The sequence below is a fragment of the Nannobrachium achirus genome, assembly GCF_963921795.1.
Source record: "Nannobrachium achirus genome assembly, chromosome: 4".
NCBI classification, from domain to species: Eukaryota; Metazoa; Chordata; class Actinopteri; order Myctophiformes; family Myctophidae; genus Nannobrachium; species Nannobrachium achirus.
Window position 1 is genome coordinate 44,213,071 of NC_137813.1, and position 16,980 is coordinate 44,230,050.

Genomic DNA, 16,980 nt, shown 5'->3' on the forward strand with positions numbered 1-16,980 from the left:
TGGAAAACACTGTTATAGATGCAGAGAGCACGGCTGGGTGGTGGTGAGGTAACATTATGACACTTACCCGTCAGAGAGGATGGGCATTCAGCTACTCTTTGGAAAGGGTATCTGAACAGCAGCTTGTTGCCTCTGCTGCCAGAACTAACCAGTATGACGCTTATGGGGCTGGTCCTTTCTCCGATGTTTTGCGACTGTTTGTACATGGACTTTCGATCCCCATTGAGCTCGGATGAAGGGTTGAACATCATGTTAGCATTCTCGCTAACGTCGCGCATATAAGTAGCAAGACAATAGCCTCCCTAGTTACTCTACTATACGGCTATTTTCGTTTTAAAAGAGGGTTGCATATGTGTATGTCTGTATGGAGCATAATGTAGAACTGAATAACAACAACAACCACCATTGCAGTGTCACAGTGAAACCTGTCCCGACTGCGAAGCGCGACCTCATCTACAAGGTTCCGGTTCCCCCTCCTTGTTTTGTCAACCGTATTCCAATCTACAGTCTGTGAAGAAATACATGAAATAATAACAATAATAATAATGATTACATTTATAATAAATACAGACAATCTTTTATAAATAAACCTGAAATATTTTTTTTCTGCTTTAAGTAGGCCTAATTGAGGTTATCCTATGCTAAGTAGGCCTACTCTGTTACTTAAAGTGATTCCTGTGTAAATAAGCCAAAAAGCTTACTAGGATCTCCTTTTAGTTGACCTTGTACCAGTGACTGATTTGTAATGTCATGAAACTGTACTTTTCCCCATGCAAACTTCTAATAAATCTCTTCAATCAAAAAACCTTATTCTAGTCTGAAAGTAATTATTTCCCTTTTTAATTCGTGTAGGCTGTTAATTGTGTGGCAGTAGTGGGGAAACAAAGTACTCAAACTTTTTACTTAGGTAAAAGTATCAATACTGCAATATAAAAGTATTCTGTTCAAGTAAAAGTCCATAATTCAAAATGTAGCCTACTAGAGTAAAAGTACAAAAGTATTAGCATCGAAATGTAGCCTACTTAAAGTACAAGTACTCATTATGCACAATTTCCCATTTCAAGTTTTCAAGTGTAGCCTATAAAAATCTTTTGAAAATAGCAGATCTACAAGCTCACAATGCATTGCAAATGGATGAAATGTATAAGGCTGAAGTGGTTAATGTATGTTTTATAATAGTAATCTAAATTTACAAAGTAGCCTAACTAGTAGCTAAGTTTTAAAATAATTGTAAGAGTAAAAGTACAATATTTGTCTCTGAGATGTAGGCCTATAGAGAATTTGGAAATCTACTCTAGTAAAGTAAAAGTACCTAAAAACTGCACTTAAGTACAGTAGGCCTACTTAAGTAAATGTAATAGTTATGTTAAGAGAAATGTGTAGGCTAATCTTGGTAATCTTTGGCTATAGATCAGGGGTCTTCAACAGGGGGTCCTCACGACTCCTCAGCGTTACTACAGGGGGTCCTCAAAATCTTCCAATCCTTTTTATATTAACAACTTGAACCCTAGTGCATAAACATCAAAACGGACACCGCTCTCATTTCTGACAAATGTGAAGTAGCTACCCATCTTAACAAAACCTTTACCACCATGGCCCATTCACTGGTTGAAAGACTGGTCGCCCCATCTGGGCGGTATGGTATAAATTTTGTTAAGAAATACTACAATAAACTGGGTGTCATAAAAGACAGTTTTAAACTTGCCACAGTGACAACTGATGAAGTGTTTAAAAAACTGAGCGCCCTACCTCAGCACAAGGCCACTGGCCTTGATAAAATTCCAGCTAGATTTCTCAGAGATTCAGCCGCCACCATTGCTCCAATCATTACCCACATAATTAACCTTTCCATCAAACAGGGTCATGTCCCACAGGACTTCAAACTAGCAAAAGTAACCCCCCTGCATAAAAAAGGTAGCAAACTAGACCCTGGAAACTACCGTCCCGTTTCCATTCTCAGCTCCATATCCAAAGTCATGGAGAAAATAGTCTACGAACAGATTGCAAGATATCTCGATGAGAATAATCTGATTTACGAGTTCCAATCTGGATTCAGAAAATCTCATTCCACCGACACATGCCTTCTCTATTTGACTGACCAAATCAAACGCGAAGCGGATGACGGCAAATATAGCGGCATGGTCATGATGGACCTCCAGAAGGCATTTGATACCGTAAATCATTCTATTCTGATTGAGAAACTAAAAGCCATCGGTCTTGACAGCGCAGCAGTGAGTTGGATGCAATCTTACCTGGTGGGGAGGGAACAGGTGGTGGAGATTAACGGTACCATGTCCCCCCCCCTCCCAGTAAGCTGTGGTGTTCCTCAAGGTAGCATACTGGGGCCTCTGTTGTTCCTAATATACGTGAACGACATGGCATCTGCTTGTGACTGCAACCTGTTCCTGTTCGCGGATGACTCGGCTCTCCTAGTCTCGGGCAAGGACCACTTGCAGGTTGAGAAGACACTTAACTCTGAACTAAGTAAGATCTGCACATGGCTTAACGACAACAAATTATCAATTCACCTGGGAAAAACGGAGTCCATCCTCTTTGGAACAAATCACAACCTCAAAAAGGTCGATAACTTCACAATCAAAGTGGGTGACAAGGTCATAACACGAAAAAACGAAATCTCTTACTTAGGATGTATCCTGGAAGCTAATCTTTCCAGTGAAAAGATGACTTCTAAAGTAATAAATAAAATCAACCAACGAACTCGTTTCCTACAGAGGATAGCCCCGATGGTCAATTTTAACACACTGAAGACCATAGCTGGTGCAATAATCCAGCCCCTCTTTGACTACGGAGTCCACGTATGGTATCGTGACGCCCCACAAGCCCTGAAAACTAAACTCCAAACAGCCCAAAATAAACTAATTAGGGTCCTGCTTAGCCTTCCCTATCAGACTCACCTCACCGCTACTCACCAATTAAGAGTGGGGTGGCTCAGAGTAGATGACAGAGTACAGCAGCTTGCAATGGGCCTGGTGTACAAGATACACTACACCACTATGATACCCAAGTACCTGTCAAAATACTTTATAAACATTAAGGATGTCCATAATTACAACACCAGAGGCAGCGCCACAGATCACTTTCAACCCAGAGTCAAAACCAACAAAGGGTCAAACTCTTTTTTCTGCTATACCACCAAAATGTGGAAAGCCTTACCGAAGGCCATAAAGGAGTGTGGATCACTTGCATCCTTTAAAATTGCCCTGAAAAGCCACTTACAGGCAGCAGCCGTTCGCAACTGGTAATAATGAACCTAGCCCCAACCCTACCCTCCCCTGCCCCTTCTTTGTATATACTGTTTGTTTAAGAATTACTGTCTTTGTTTTGTTTTTCTTTACATATCTACTGCATAGTACTGTGTTCTATATGTCTGTCATTCAATGTTATATGAGATACTTCAATGGTTTCCAGTGGAAATAAGCTTAGTCTTTTCATGGATCTCCTTTTAGTAGACCTTGTACCAGTGAACTGTACCGTCATGAAACTGTACCTTTTCCTATGCAAACTTCTAATAAAGTCTTCAATCAATCAAAGTGTGAGCTTGTAGATCGGCTATTTTCAGCAAAGAGGTTTGGTGTAGAGGAGAAAAAGAGCAGACTAAGTACAGAGTAAAATCACACCCGTGTGAACTGAGCGGTGGTCGTGGGGGGGGGGGGGGGTGTCTGTGTGTGTGTGTGTGTGTGTGTGTGTGTGTGTGTGTGTGTGTGTGTGTGTGTCTGGCCTGGCCTGAACAACAGCGCCCCTCCCTTAACATGTGTGGTCAAAAAAGGTACTTCAGGCTACATACAGACACGCACACACACACGCACGCATACACACACGGCCACGTATAGGAGACGGTGTAACCACCGCTCAAAAAGGTCAAGTTTATTAGGTAATGACGGCTCAAGTGGTTGAATATCTACATGAATCCAAAATACACTGATGATTGTGCTGTCAAACGATGAAACTATGTGGAATCTGGGGGTCCCTGCTTCATCTCTCTCTCAACTAAGGGGTCCTTGGCCTGAAAACGTGGCTAGATCTTCGCTGTGATCCCTGCTGGCCTGCCGCTGCGCTGTCCATGGTGCTGAACCAATCACCAATCCATGGACGTATAGATCAAAGTGGATAGTGGTATTTTAATGACAAGTGCAGAACCTCTAGTCTATACCAGAAAATGGATGCGCTCCGTGCGCTCTCGTCAAAACAATGTAACCAAATAGGCCTTTATGGGTAGCCTGACACTCAGCCTGAATTGCATTTCGTTTCACTCCAAAACTAAATTTTAAAGGGGTGTGTGGCTAGCGATTCAGGGTCTGAACCAGGCTACTTTATGGGTCCATTTGAGTCCGGGAAAAAAACTGTGATTTTTGGCTGAACGTGGTTTCGTCGGTAAAAGTTTTTTTCTCAACTGATTCTTGTAGCTTGGGGTCACCTCTTAAGGATTCAAGAGGATGACCAGTGATATCCATTGAGCATTTTTTATTATTAACCCCTTAATGCCTGACACATGGGCTCCCATTGACTTTCTATACAGGAGGAAAATACCCAGAAAAAGATTATTTTTCGGGGTATTTAAGGAGGATCTGAGGGGTCTAACTAGGGGTTTGTCATGATGCTGAATCCATTGCAGGCATTTGTTTTGCACAAAAAACATTCCGTGGGCTAGAAATAGCCTCAGAAAACAATACACGTATGGGTGAGTATTCATGTTAGTCGGAGGCCTTAGGTTTTTTTTTCTCGTGCTAATCAGTCTAAAAGTGCAAAATTTTGCACAGATGTAGCTCAGGGCTTGCTCTAATGATTTAGCTAGGGCGCCCGAGTCTGCGACATTCGGGGTCGCCACAGCGGCCAAATCAAGTTGGGCTCCCATCGACTTTAGTGATGAAAAGTGATGAGTCATCACTTTTCAGAGTTGTGGGTGTTGTGGTGACCCCGAAGGTCGCTGACCTAGCTAAATCATTAGAGCATGCCCTGAGCTACATCTGTGCAAAATTTTGCACTTTTAGACTGATAAGCACGAGAAAAAAAACCCTAAGGCCTCCGACTAACATGAATACTCACCCATACGTGTATTGTTTTCTGAGGCTATTTCTAGCCCACGGAATGTTTTTTGTGCAAAACAAATGCCTGCAATGGATTCAGCATCATGACAAACCCCTAGTTAGACCCCTCAGATCCTCCTTAAATACCCCGAAAAATAATCTTTTTCTGGGTATTTTCCTCCTGTATAGAAAGTCAATGGTAGCCCATGTTTCAGGCATTAAGGGGTTAATAATAAAAAATGCTCAATGGATATCACTGGTCATCCTCTTGAATCCTAAAGAGGTGACCCCAAGCTACAAGAATCAGTTGAGAAAAAAACTTTTACAGGCGAATCCACGTTCACCCCCATTTTTCCCGGACTAAGAGAAACACTGCTGTAGTAGGCCTACTAGACTAGCCTACATTTAGTGTGAATATGAGTCCAGCTGGAGACATTAATCCAAGAACAGAACTGAACGCGCGGGGACTTTGTTGAGCCGCTATAGTTTGAGTTGCATTCCAGGGGACGAGGATTCTGTAGATGTGCTCTTCACCCCCCCAATCCTCATCAGGATATCCAGCTTCCTCCTCATCTGTCCACTTTAACTCCAACTATAGGTAGCCTGCAGGTCTGTAACTCTGAGAGTGCACAAATTGAACCAAATGGACCCTTGTACACTCATTGGTTCCATCTGTGCACTCATTCAAACTTTGAGAAGCAATGCTGTAGTGTAAACTGTAGTCTACATGTGACAGGCTGCCCTGCAGTCTGATATAGCCTATACTGAGATCAGCAGGTGAAGTATAGTCTGTTATCCAGGCAACCATGCAGGCCATGATCCACCAACTTGAGGGCACAACTGAGAGCTTCCCTCACAAGCACCAAACACAAGCTGTACTGCCACTGCCACCCATCCCCAACAGACATGGCACATTTTCTAGTGAAAAATCAAGAAAAGACCCCAAATTTGTCAGACATAATGATGTTTTCTTATTAGACTGTGCAATTGTTGGATCAATTATTTGCGCAGCATGTCCTGTTGGAATATATTACACACTTGTTCAATTTGGATTTTTGTAAACAATATAGGACTATTATGAATGTAAACCTTTCTATAATGATGTCCAACATTCTCACAGTGCGTCATAAGTCCGGATAGTCTTCAAAACCCAAATAGGCCTATACCTATGTACAGTATTGAAGCAGAAAAAGAAAAAGAAATCCCAACAAAGCAGAAGTCTGAGAGAAACAATTCCATTTATTGATTTATTGATTTATTGAGCATTGTGTTAATAGGCTGCCTATGAGGTGGATAAGATAACACAACAGTCAGTGCAAAACTCTGCTTGTATTTTCACCGGTACTTCTCGGCCAGGGCCAGCGCCACCCTGTTGAGGAACTTGTCCACACTCGTGTGGATTTCAGGGGTGTATTCAGCGGCGAAGGTAATAGCCAGAACGATGTGGACGTTGTTGATGAAGAGCTGTGAATAAAGAAAAACAAGTTATTGTTATGTGTTATTATGTGTTATTGCGTTACGCGTCGCATCTTCCCACCATTTTTCTTTTCTTTACATATCTACTGTACTGTGTTCTATTCGTCTGTCATTCAATGTTATATGAGATACTTCAATGGTTTCCTGTGGAAATAAGCTTAGGCCTAGTCTTTTCATGGATCTCCTTTTAGTAGACCTTGTACCAGTGAACTGTACCGTCATGAAACTGTACCTTTTCCTATGCAAACTTCTAATAAAGTCTTCAATCAATTGATTCATCTTTGACTTTATATTTTTGGATTAGACCTACACATTGAGTTATTGTTGCATTAATTGGATACAAATAAATACAAAATAAATAAACACCACCCACCCTGAAGTTGGCAGGATCTACACGCAACATGAAAGCATGCAACTCGCTCAGAGACAGCAAGCCAGCTTTAAGATCGTTCATTTTGGACACAGCATCCATGATGCCGTTGAAGATGACACCCCCGTGTTTCCTGACGTTGGGGGAGGTGAGGCTCAGATCGGCCCAGTGGGAAAAGTAGGTCTTGGTCTGGGGGTAGACCATGAGGGTCCTAGAAGAGAACAACAGGCACATTTATTACAAATATAAAATAAAAGTAGGTCTTGGTCTGGGGGTAGACCATGAGGGTCCTAGAAGAGAACAACAGGCACATTTATTAAACATATAAAATAAAAGTAGGTCTTGGTATGGGGGTAGACCATGAGGGTCCTATAAGAGAACAACAGGCACAATTATTAAAAATATAAAATACTGCAATTACATTGGTGCGAATTACAAATGCGCAATTGCGCACATTGCGCATCAGTTCTGGGGGTATTTGTTTACACGTGAGCACTCTCAGAGTTAGAAATGGATAGATTAACACTTCTATTTGACTGTCTAATTAAATATATAAATAATGCATACAACTTTAATAGCAGTTAGGTCTATGTTTTATTTCTTCTAATTTCTCTCTTACCTGCAGAGGGCCTCAGCTCCGATATCCGCACCCCTGGCGCCAATTTTGGTGAAGAAGATCTTCACGACCTCTTTATCCTTTGCGTTGAGACTCATGGTTGCTTTCTTTACAGGGGGTCTGCTTCGCGGCACTGCAGGCTAAACGTGAGTGCGATGCTTTATATGTAGCTGTCCTGTCCACAGCAGCCAATGACCTTTGGAGACTCCACCCCTGACGTGTCTGTGCTATTGGCTATTTGCTTATCTCTGGCTTCTCGAAAATACCCATTTGGTGCACTGCCAAGTTTATAAGTTTTACACTTACCACTGTAGAATACAGACGTATTAAGTTGTATTGCATATACAAATTGATCCATTTGTACACTCGACTCTCTGAGTTACAGACCCTATCAATTTAGTTCCTAATTATCTATCATTTAACTGGGGCCCCCCTGGAACTCCCTCAAGGACTTCTGGGGGCTCCTGGATGCCACTTTGAGAACCAATGCAGTATAATACATGCAGGCATATTTAGTTGTTACATTTTTATACATTGGAAGTCTATATTGGCTTTCATGGAGGGCATGGGGCAATATATTGGCTTTCATGGAGGGCATGGGCAATGGCTGCCCCCTTCATTTTGGCCCTATGCCCAAAAAATGATAGGCCCCGAGGCCACAGTGGCCATGATGCTGTGCCCCCCCCCCCCCCCCCTTCCCCACAGATAATTTCACAGTTTTCTCCTCTGCCTCTTTTTTGTCAATAATGTTTTTTTAGACACCAGTGTCTTTTGTTGACATTGTGACCCTCCATCTTCCAATGAATCCCGTGAATAGTCCATGGCTGAACATGAATGAACTTTTAACGGAAGAGTTAAATACCATTATTGATATATAGGCTATTCATTGATTGTACTATATAAAATCCTCCACAATAGGTTCTTATGCTATGCCATTAAAGCCACTATATAACAACACCAAAAGCCAAGTGGCCTTACCCCTAAAAGTATGAAATTCCAGAGTGGCAGGCCTACTGCTGTTATGTACTCTCCTTTGATGGAAAATCAGATAGTACAGGCCAGGGAGTTGTGAGTAGGGAGTAGGCCTGGAAAAGTCACTTAAACTTCATCTCTCTCTCTCTCTCTCTCTGTATTGGGCTTATGCTAATTGATAAACGTAATGCTTATCTTTAAACTACAGTACCTCCGCCCTCAAGCTGATGATGGGCCATGGCATGACATGAAATTCTACCAAACCAATAAGCAACAGAAGGAAATGACCCTATAGTAACAGACCTTCTCACAGCCACACTGGTATAACAACATTTGTTTTCATTCCTTTGTTTTGCAATTGTGTTTATCATCGACTATATGCAGAACATAAAGCTATTATGTTGTAAGATCCTGAATAGCAAGTTTGGGCACTCTGAATGTTTTTATTTTAGTTTCTTTCCTTTTAGATTATTGAGAGAGAGATTGAACATACAAAACATTGGTATAAATGCACAAACTAAGAGGTTATTTTTGTCTACCTTAGTACAGGTGTGCACGGTTCATGGTAAAGTAACATTTTAGTAAAATAAAACATCATCGTGGCCATCTGTATCGTTTGATACAGGCCATATAGCAGTGGGCCTGGTTTACTGGTGCCTCTAAAAGAAATCTCCCATTCATTTTTCTCATAGACTTATACAAAAATATAAATAGTTTTAAGCCTAGAATCAAGAGAATCATGGCCATAAAACCTTTGATTATGTGAAAACAAATATTTCAATATTTAATTAGTGATATAGGCCTACTACAATTGTAATAAATACCCGAACATTTTTTTCTTTTCACAGAGTCAAAGGTTTTATGGTCATGATTCACCAGGATCCCGGGTGGCTTGATTCTAGGCTTAAAATAATTTATATAAATATTTTTGTAAAAGTCTATGGGGAAAACGAATGGTAGAATTTTTATAGTGGCACCAGTAAACCACGCCCACTGCTATGCCCTATAGTACCCCCCACACGCACGCACGCACGCGCACACACACACACACACACACACACACACACACACACACACACACACACACACACACACACACACACACACACACACACACACACACACACACACACACACACACAGTAGCTATAAAAGCAGTGCTGTCCAGATTTATTTAATTTTCCTCCAAAATGCACAAGCATAAAATAGGATGAACACCACCTGGGATTTGACACAGAGCTTAATAAAACACAAAAACAAAAACCTGTGCGATTAGATAAAGTAGTTGTGAAAAACAATTCAAATGTATAAAAAAGAGAAAGACAGTTAAATAAAATAAAAAAGAAATAGAAAGTTTATAAAAATTCAACTGCTCAAAAGTGAATATGAAAGGTGTGGGGGGAGGGGGAAGGAAAAAAACATTTGAAGTACAAATTCTGACATCAATACATATTTTTCTAGGAATTCCCGATTCTATGCATCACTGCTAGTTTAGCATAATGACATATATTATTTTTTATATTTTTTTATGTTACATAAAAAAAAAACACTCAAAGACTTTGTAGTTGCCTTTCAATTCATAACAGCATGCCCCATGTAATAGCTGGTTTCACCGTCCAAATCTGTCGGCACTCACAAAACATAAAATCTCTAAAGCTCAAAATTATTTTCACGTCAGTCATGATCTTTTCGTTACTTTCTTCTTCATTTCTTTTTTCTTTTTACAACCTTCCAAAATACCTTCATTTATGAAAATACTCATAATATAGTACCATAACTTTCAAAAAGTAACCATATCAGTTCAATACAAAAGCTTTTTTTCCTCCTATATACCTTGCTGATCCCATCAGGCCTGTGTTGGTACAGTACAACCTCACGCTGATCACCAACATACATACAATCGCTGTCGGGCAGAAACCTCATATCTGAGTTTCAAATGTGTACGTCTTTTCGTCAAGTAAAGCCCTGCTTCATCATACAAGACTGCCGCACAAAATTAGTGAAAATAGCAGATCTACAAGCACACAACGCCTCGCGGCGCGAGGCGTTGTGTGCTTGTAGATCTGCTATTTTCACTAGTTTAAATCGTTTTTAAAATGATGAATTCAAAACGAACGGTTTTTGGACATACAAGGTTTCCACCCGACAAGGACAATACAATCCTATACTGTAGTTGTTATATCTTTGGGGCCGCTCATGGGAAAGATGATGGTCAACACTGTGAGAACTCTTCAACATTTAATAACTTCGAGGGTGAGAAGGTTTGTGTCATCTAGTTCAGTGGTTCTCAACCTTTTTACAGGCTGCACGCCCCCAAAAGAATCATATTTGAACCCTGATAAACACTTGGAATGTAGGAGTTGAGGCTTTACATTTGGTTTGACTAAATATTGTGGAAATAGCAGATCTACAAGCTCACAAGTGCGAGCCGTTGTGAGCTTCTAGATCTGCTATTTTCACAATTTTTGTCTATTTCTTATTATTATTATTTGACAATTTGGCCAATGTTTGACCACTTTGTATAGTATACTGTAGTTTGTTGATTACTTTTGCTGCAGTAATGTTATGTTTCTTTTCTTTTTCTTTTTTAGGTATTAAAAAGGTCTTAAAATTGTCACTTTACTATTATCTGGGGATCCCCTCAAAAAATCACGTGGGGGTCCCGACCCACAGGTTGAGAACCACTGATCTAGTTAAAGGGCCATGTTTTTACATTTGGGCTTGATAGCGCAAATACCAAGGGTCTTGTCATTTGTCAAATAGTTGCAAACCCAGCAACAGTAGTGCTCGATGGTTTTCAACTATTTGACAGGAATGTAATGGTGTGGAATATCAAACTCACGTGAAAACCCAAACTGTTCCTTTACAAAGGTTCGATATAAGATTGGTACAGTAACTGTCACCTAGGAAATAAAAGCACAAACAGGAAATTGTGACATTTAATTCGACTAAAAAGACACTATCAAAAATATTCTACGGTAAATAAATCTTGATATATTGTTTAATAAGATGTGTTTTGTATAAGAGCGTTTGCAGCACCAATAAGCTAACTGATGCATTTGGTAAAGGACACTTATCTGTGACATTGCTGGCTTTTTGTTATTGCATGAATGATTGTGACAGTGACACAAAATACATTTATACCGTGTGAAAGCAAATTTCAATAGTTACAGTGACAATACACTGTGTTAGGCATAAACTAGTAAAATATCCACTTGGAGTTTCAAATAATGACCTGCATAATGAAATTAACATAACCGACTGAAGCTCAATTTATATGGCATTGCACGACTTGTGTCGCTCGTTGACAAGAACTGATCGTCAAGCTAACAACGCGTACAGTACCGCAGGGTTCCCCAGTAGGCGGCCCACGGGCCATTTGCGGCCCGCGGGGGGCTACTGTCTGGCCCACACCAACCCCAGTCATAATGGTGGTATAAGAGCAGCAACAACACTAGTATATCGTCGTTGTCGGGTGGAAATTTCTTATCTCCAAATGTGTACGTTCTTTCGCAAATCATACAAAGCCGTCGCACAAAAGTTGTGAAAACAGCAGATCTACAAGCACACAACGCCTCGCACCGCGAGGCGTTGTGTGCTTGTAGATCGGCTGTTTTCACTAGTTTAAATAATTGTTAAAATGATAAATTCAAAACGAACGGTGTTGGACATACAAGATTTTCACCCGACAACGACGAAAACTGTCGCTGGAGTAGCGGGAACGCCACCGTCGCCCCCTGCAATGTTGTGGCCCTCGGCTTGGTAACCCTAGACATAATTCGGCCCTTGGGGAAAACTAATTGGGGAACCCTGCAGTACAGCCATCCTGGACCGTCCTGGAGATTCAGTATTTCCGAACGAGACGTACCGTACAGTATGTCAACCACCATTGGGACTGTACATTACAGAACACTGTATGCAAAGGACACACAGTTAAATCCTCAGTGGTAACCCATTTAGTCCTAGAATTATTGAATGCTTTAACCAGTGAAAAATAGCAGATCTACAAGCTCACAGCGCGGCACCGAGTGCCGCGCTGCGAGCTTGTAGATCTGCTATTTTTGAAAAAGTCGTGAAAATGTGTGCAAGTCTTTGAATATATGTATTTTCAAAGCGAACGTTTGTAACTCAAATTTTGCTTCTGGGGGGGTCCCTGGAACTAGATATTTTGAGATGCGGGTCCGTGACCAAATAAATATCATTTTGGGGGTCCTTCACATGAAAAGCTTTGAGAAGCACTGACATAGTAGTCTCTCAAGAACAGACTAACTGAGCTCCAGTTAAGTGAAAAGGAGCTTTTCTTTGACGATGGCTGGCCACATTGCTGACATAGAAACACAGGTTTTTCAAAAAACCTTAGAAGGATTCAAAAGACACTTAAAGAATCGGGTCAAAATTCAAATTTTCACGATTTTTCTAAAATGGCAGATCTACAAGCTCGCAGCGCGGCACCGTGAGCTTGTATATCTGCTATTTTTCAATAGTTAAAGCATAAAATAATGATACACAATAATGTGTACCCGTTCTGAAATGTATCCATTTGTAACTCAGAGTGAGAGTGTTAAATTAACTCTGAGGATTTTAGTGTGCAGTGTATTAAGAGTGATGCCAAGTGCTATAGCTGAGGATGACACACACACACACGCACACACACGCATACACGCGAGCACACACACACACATACACACACTTGTGAATGCACGCATGCACACAAGCACAACCCTTCTTTCTCAGTGACAGATAAAGAATGACAGTGATATATGAGCATGTGTTGTGAAGCGGCCGAGGGCCTGGTGTGACAGACAGCATGGTGGTGGGTCACTTTGAGTCACCAGCAGGCGGGGAACCCAAGAGGGGAGACTTTGGTGAAACCTAGAAAAGAAGACAAAAAGGCATCAAATTTAAACCATTTTGCAGTGTTTTCGTGTGTGAGTATCTATCTATCTATCTATCTATCTATCTGAATCAGAATCTACTTTAATGTCACATCACAGGTTTTCAGGTGCAAAGAAGAGGGTGAAATTATTATTATTATTCGTTTTTGTGTGAAAGCAAGAAAACTCAGGATAGAAAGAGGTACAAATAATGAAAAGGATATACACATGTAGTAGCAGATATGTGCATGAAGTTTAGAAAGCATCATATGTAGAAGTGTACACAAACATGCCGCCATGAGGTGAGATTAAATAGTAGGTACAGTGTTGTTAACTATTTAAACCCAATATGATTGACCGGATTCCCTCAGGGCTCTATACTAGCGGATTTTCTGTCTTCTGTTAAGCGTCATTCCCACTAGGCACAATAAAAATCGTTCTCAGCTGGTGGATGGTAGCGTCCACACCACAACGATAAAGCCCAGGCTCCACTAGAAAGACGGCGTCGTGCCGGCGTCGTGCCGGCGTCGGACGGCGTAAAAAAAAGAACCGGGCGAATTGGGCGTCCGACGTCGGCACCGAACGCAGCGCAACGTCGGCAATTGAGCACCCTTCATTAATTAAAAAGGGAACGCTCCCTGCGTGGACGCTGACGCAACGCCCTGGCGTAATGCCGACATAATTATTGTTACCGATAATTATAGTTATAGTTATCTTTATCGTGCCTGGTGGGAATGACGCTTTATTGTGGGGGAAAACGTTCACCGAAAATGGCAGATCGACAAGCTTGCAACTCGTCGCAGCACGACACGCTGTTGTGAGCTTGTCGATTTGCTATCTTCAGGGAAAGCCCAGCCCACAATAAGGATGCCGGGGTTTAAGTGGTTAAGGTGCATTTCACTAGAACAGTGTAACAAGCATATCGTCGTTGTCGGGTGAAAACCTTGTATGTCCAAAACCGTTCGTTTTGCGTTTATAATTTTAAAAATGATTCAAACTAGTGAAAACAGCCGATCTACAAGCACACAACGCCTCGCACCGCGAGGCGTTGTGTGCTTGTAGATCTGCTGTTTTCACTACTTTTGTGCGACGGCCTTGTATGATGAAGCAGGGCTTTACTTTGCGAAAGAACGTACAAATTTGAAACTTGGAGATACGAGGTTTCCACCCGACAACAACGATATGGGATACAGGTCTTCATGCTACAAGGGTACATCTACAGTACATTCTACATCTACAGTATATACTGTATTAGCGTTTTGCGAAAGCACTGACCGGGGAAGGAGGCTTAGCAAAGTTGAGGTGTGCATAGAGAAGCACAGCGATGTCGTTCTGACTGGCCTCCAGGGCGATGGACAGAGCTGTGCTGCCATCCTGACAGAGGACAATGACAACGGTGTTCAAAGTTACACTGTGCAATATGTGATGTGATGGTCACAACAAGGCCTGAGAATACGACACACTGTATGAAGGTTTCATCGAGATATAAAAGCTATCAAACAATAAGTGCGACGATCAACTACTTTACATTTTTTAAACGTGTTGTCAATTTCCCACACTGACGAAGGCTGGATGGTCTAAACGTTTGTTCTTACTGTAAAGACACAATAAAGAAAAGAGAAAACTAACTCTTACCACTGCCTATATGTTGATGATCTAAGAGGATACCGCACCAGAGAGAGTCAGAGCGCAGAGCTAACAAAAAAAGTCTATTTGTCCATTTCCCAATCCCCACTACAGCGTTATGACACGGCGTTTCGTCCAGGTTGACGTGGTTTTGACATGAGGTTTAGGCATGGTTTCTGTGAGGTTAGGGTTAGGGTGAAGGTTAGGTTGTTTAGGCACATTTCTGTGAGGTTAGGTTTAGGCATAGTTTTGGTGAAGTTAAAGGTTAGTTAGGGTTTAGGCGCCACCTGGGTGCCACGCCAAAGGAAGAGGGCGTTCCGTTATGACATAATATGACTTCTAACTGTATTAAGGATAAATAGCCACGATCTGCATCTGTGCAAAAAGTAGCGTTAAATCCACTCAGGTAGGCTATTACTATGTCTATGTACTTCTTCATTTCATGACAAAACTGAAACAGCTTGCTAGTATTAGCTAAGTTTGTCAGTTTGTTTCAGTGGTGGAAAAAGTACTCACATCTTTTACTCAAGTAAAAGAATCAATACTGTAAAGTAGACATACTCTGTTACGAGTAAAAATCCTGAATTAATTGACTTGAGTAAAAGTACAAAAGTATTGGTATCAAAATGTACTTAAAGTACCAAAAGTAGAAAGCACTCATTATGCAGTACTCATTTCACAAGTTTTCAAATGCATACTAATCTTTTGAAAATAGCCGATCTACAAGCTCACAATGAGCTTGTATATCTGCTATTTTCAAATGGCCGAAATGTATATGTGGCGGAAGTGGTTAATGTATGCTTTGTAATAATGATGAAGTAACTAGTAACTAACGTTTTCAAATAATTTGTAGTGGAGTAAAAGTACAATATTTGACTATGAGATGTAGTGGATAGAAGTAAAAGTATTGAGAATTGGAAATAAATAAATACCTATTGTACTTAACCCTGCAAGGCCCAGCGTTGCTTTTTGGCAACATTTTTTAAATCCTATTGTTTAGTATTACAATGCCATTGGCCACGATATTTGCATATAAATACTCCCCACAGGGGCTGACATTCACACTTCCCAGAGAAGTTGAAATTCCAGCGTCTGGACGAACAACATCTCACTTTTTAACTGAAGCTATTCCTCACTAAAACATAAGTAAAATGCCTGCAATATATTTTTTCGTGATCATAAGAATGTCTAGAACATGTACATATGTTATTATTGTGAAAAATATCCACAAAATGCAAATTAGAGCATGATTTATGATTTATGATTTATGGCTATAAAACCTTACAAAATATTATTAATTTTTTTACATTTTCCTGTGATTAGGACTCCTACGACAGCATCTGCTTTTTTTTAATTTGTTTTGGCCAGTAGAAATTAATTCGGGTCTCGAAGGGTTAAGTACGGTACTTGAGTAAATGTACTTAGTTACTTTACACCAATGATTTGTTTTCTGCATGGATGGGAGATGCCAGGGAAGCCCAGCTCCCACAATGTTCGTGCAACAGCAGCAGCTTATTGTGGCAATTCCCCTCGTTTACCAGTAGGGGGTGCTTATCACACAAGGCAGCTTTAAATAATTGGACCAGATGGAAAGGAGGGGGTTGAGATAATGGTTCATCTGAAAACAAGAGACTCGGCCAGGGGCGTCAATTGGGTATGGCAGGGGTATGCAGCTGCCATACCCTGGGTCCAGGGGGGGGGGAAATAAAAGTTACTTTTAAATATAAATCCATGAATGTCTCTTTGTCTATCTGTTCTGGTTATTATGTTGTTAAATTACAGTAAAATAACTACAAATGCAAAATGTAACAAAATGGTCACTTTAACAAGGTATTATAATTATATTGTCCACACTTGTATTCTCCCCATCTTGACAAAATGGTATATTCCCAGGTTCCGCAGGTCAGCTGCACAGGTGCAATGCATTATTGTTAATTGTGGCACGTTTACTAACATGCCAAGTTTAGCCTGCACTTAAACAACCGTTCCAGGCTGCCATAT

The 16,980-nt window shown here is 40.9% G+C and overlaps 3 protein-coding genes across 5 annotated transcripts in view; all 3 read right to left on the minus strand.

The window, feature by feature from the left end:
* nprl3 (NPR3-like, GATOR1 complex subunit) overlaps positions 1 to 388 on the minus strand; it is a 33,137-nt gene extending 32,749 nt beyond the window's left edge. For both annotated transcript variants that reach the window (XM_080723994.1, XM_080723993.1), the window contains exon 1: positions 68 to 388. In XM_080723994.1, the coding sequence (XP_080580120.1) occupies positions 68 to 278 (211 nt within the window). In that variant the 5' untranslated portion in view covers positions 279 to 388. The remainder of the gene's footprint in view (positions 1 to 67) is intronic.
* Positions 389 to 6,264: 5,876 nt separating this feature from the next.
* On the minus strand, positions 6,265 to 7,631 carry LOC308283548 (hemoglobin embryonic subunit alpha-like). Its single transcript, XM_080723985.1, has 3 exons — positions 7,511 to 7,631; positions 6,895 to 7,102; positions 6,265 to 6,509 (listed from the first exon to the last, which is right to left on the minus strand). The coding sequence occupies exons 1-3, from the start codon at positions 7,603 to 7,605 to the stop codon at positions 6,381 to 6,383; spliced, it is 432 nt and encodes a 143-aa protein (XP_080580111.1). The 5' UTR covers positions 7,606 to 7,631; the 3' UTR covers positions 6,265 to 6,380.
* A 5,618-nt stretch (positions 7,632 to 13,249) lies between these two features.
* The window catches only part of kank2 (KN motif and ankyrin repeat domains 2), a 45,475-nt gene continuing 41,744 nt past the window's right edge, over positions 13,250 to 16,980 (minus strand). For both annotated transcript variants that reach the window (XM_080724678.1, XM_080724677.1), the window contains exons 14-15: positions 14,629 to 14,727; positions 13,250 to 13,351 (exon numbers count right to left, since the gene is read on the minus strand). In XM_080724678.1, coding sequence (XP_080580804.1) covers positions 13,298 to 13,351; positions 14,629 to 14,727 — 153 coding nt within the window. In that variant the 3' untranslated portion in view covers positions 13,250 to 13,297. The remainder of the gene's footprint in view (positions 13,352 to 14,628; positions 14,728 to 16,980) is intronic.

What these genes read in the sequence shown, in the direction of transcription:
- LOC308283548 (XM_080723985.1), bottom strand. Translation starts at nt 7,605, where the DNA reads ATGAGTCTCAACGCAAAGGATAAAGAGGTCGTGAAGATCTTCTTCACC. An exon ending in GGAGCTGAGGCCCTCTGCAG is followed by an intron (nt 7,103 to 7,510) that starts GTAAGAGAGAAA and finishes GTTCTCTTCTAG; the next exon opens with GACCCTCATGGTCTACCCCC. An exon ending in TAGATCCTGCCAACTTCAGG is followed by an intron (nt 6,510 to 6,894) that starts GTGGGTGGTGTT and finishes CTTTATTCACAG; the next exon opens with CTCTTCATCAACAACGTCCA.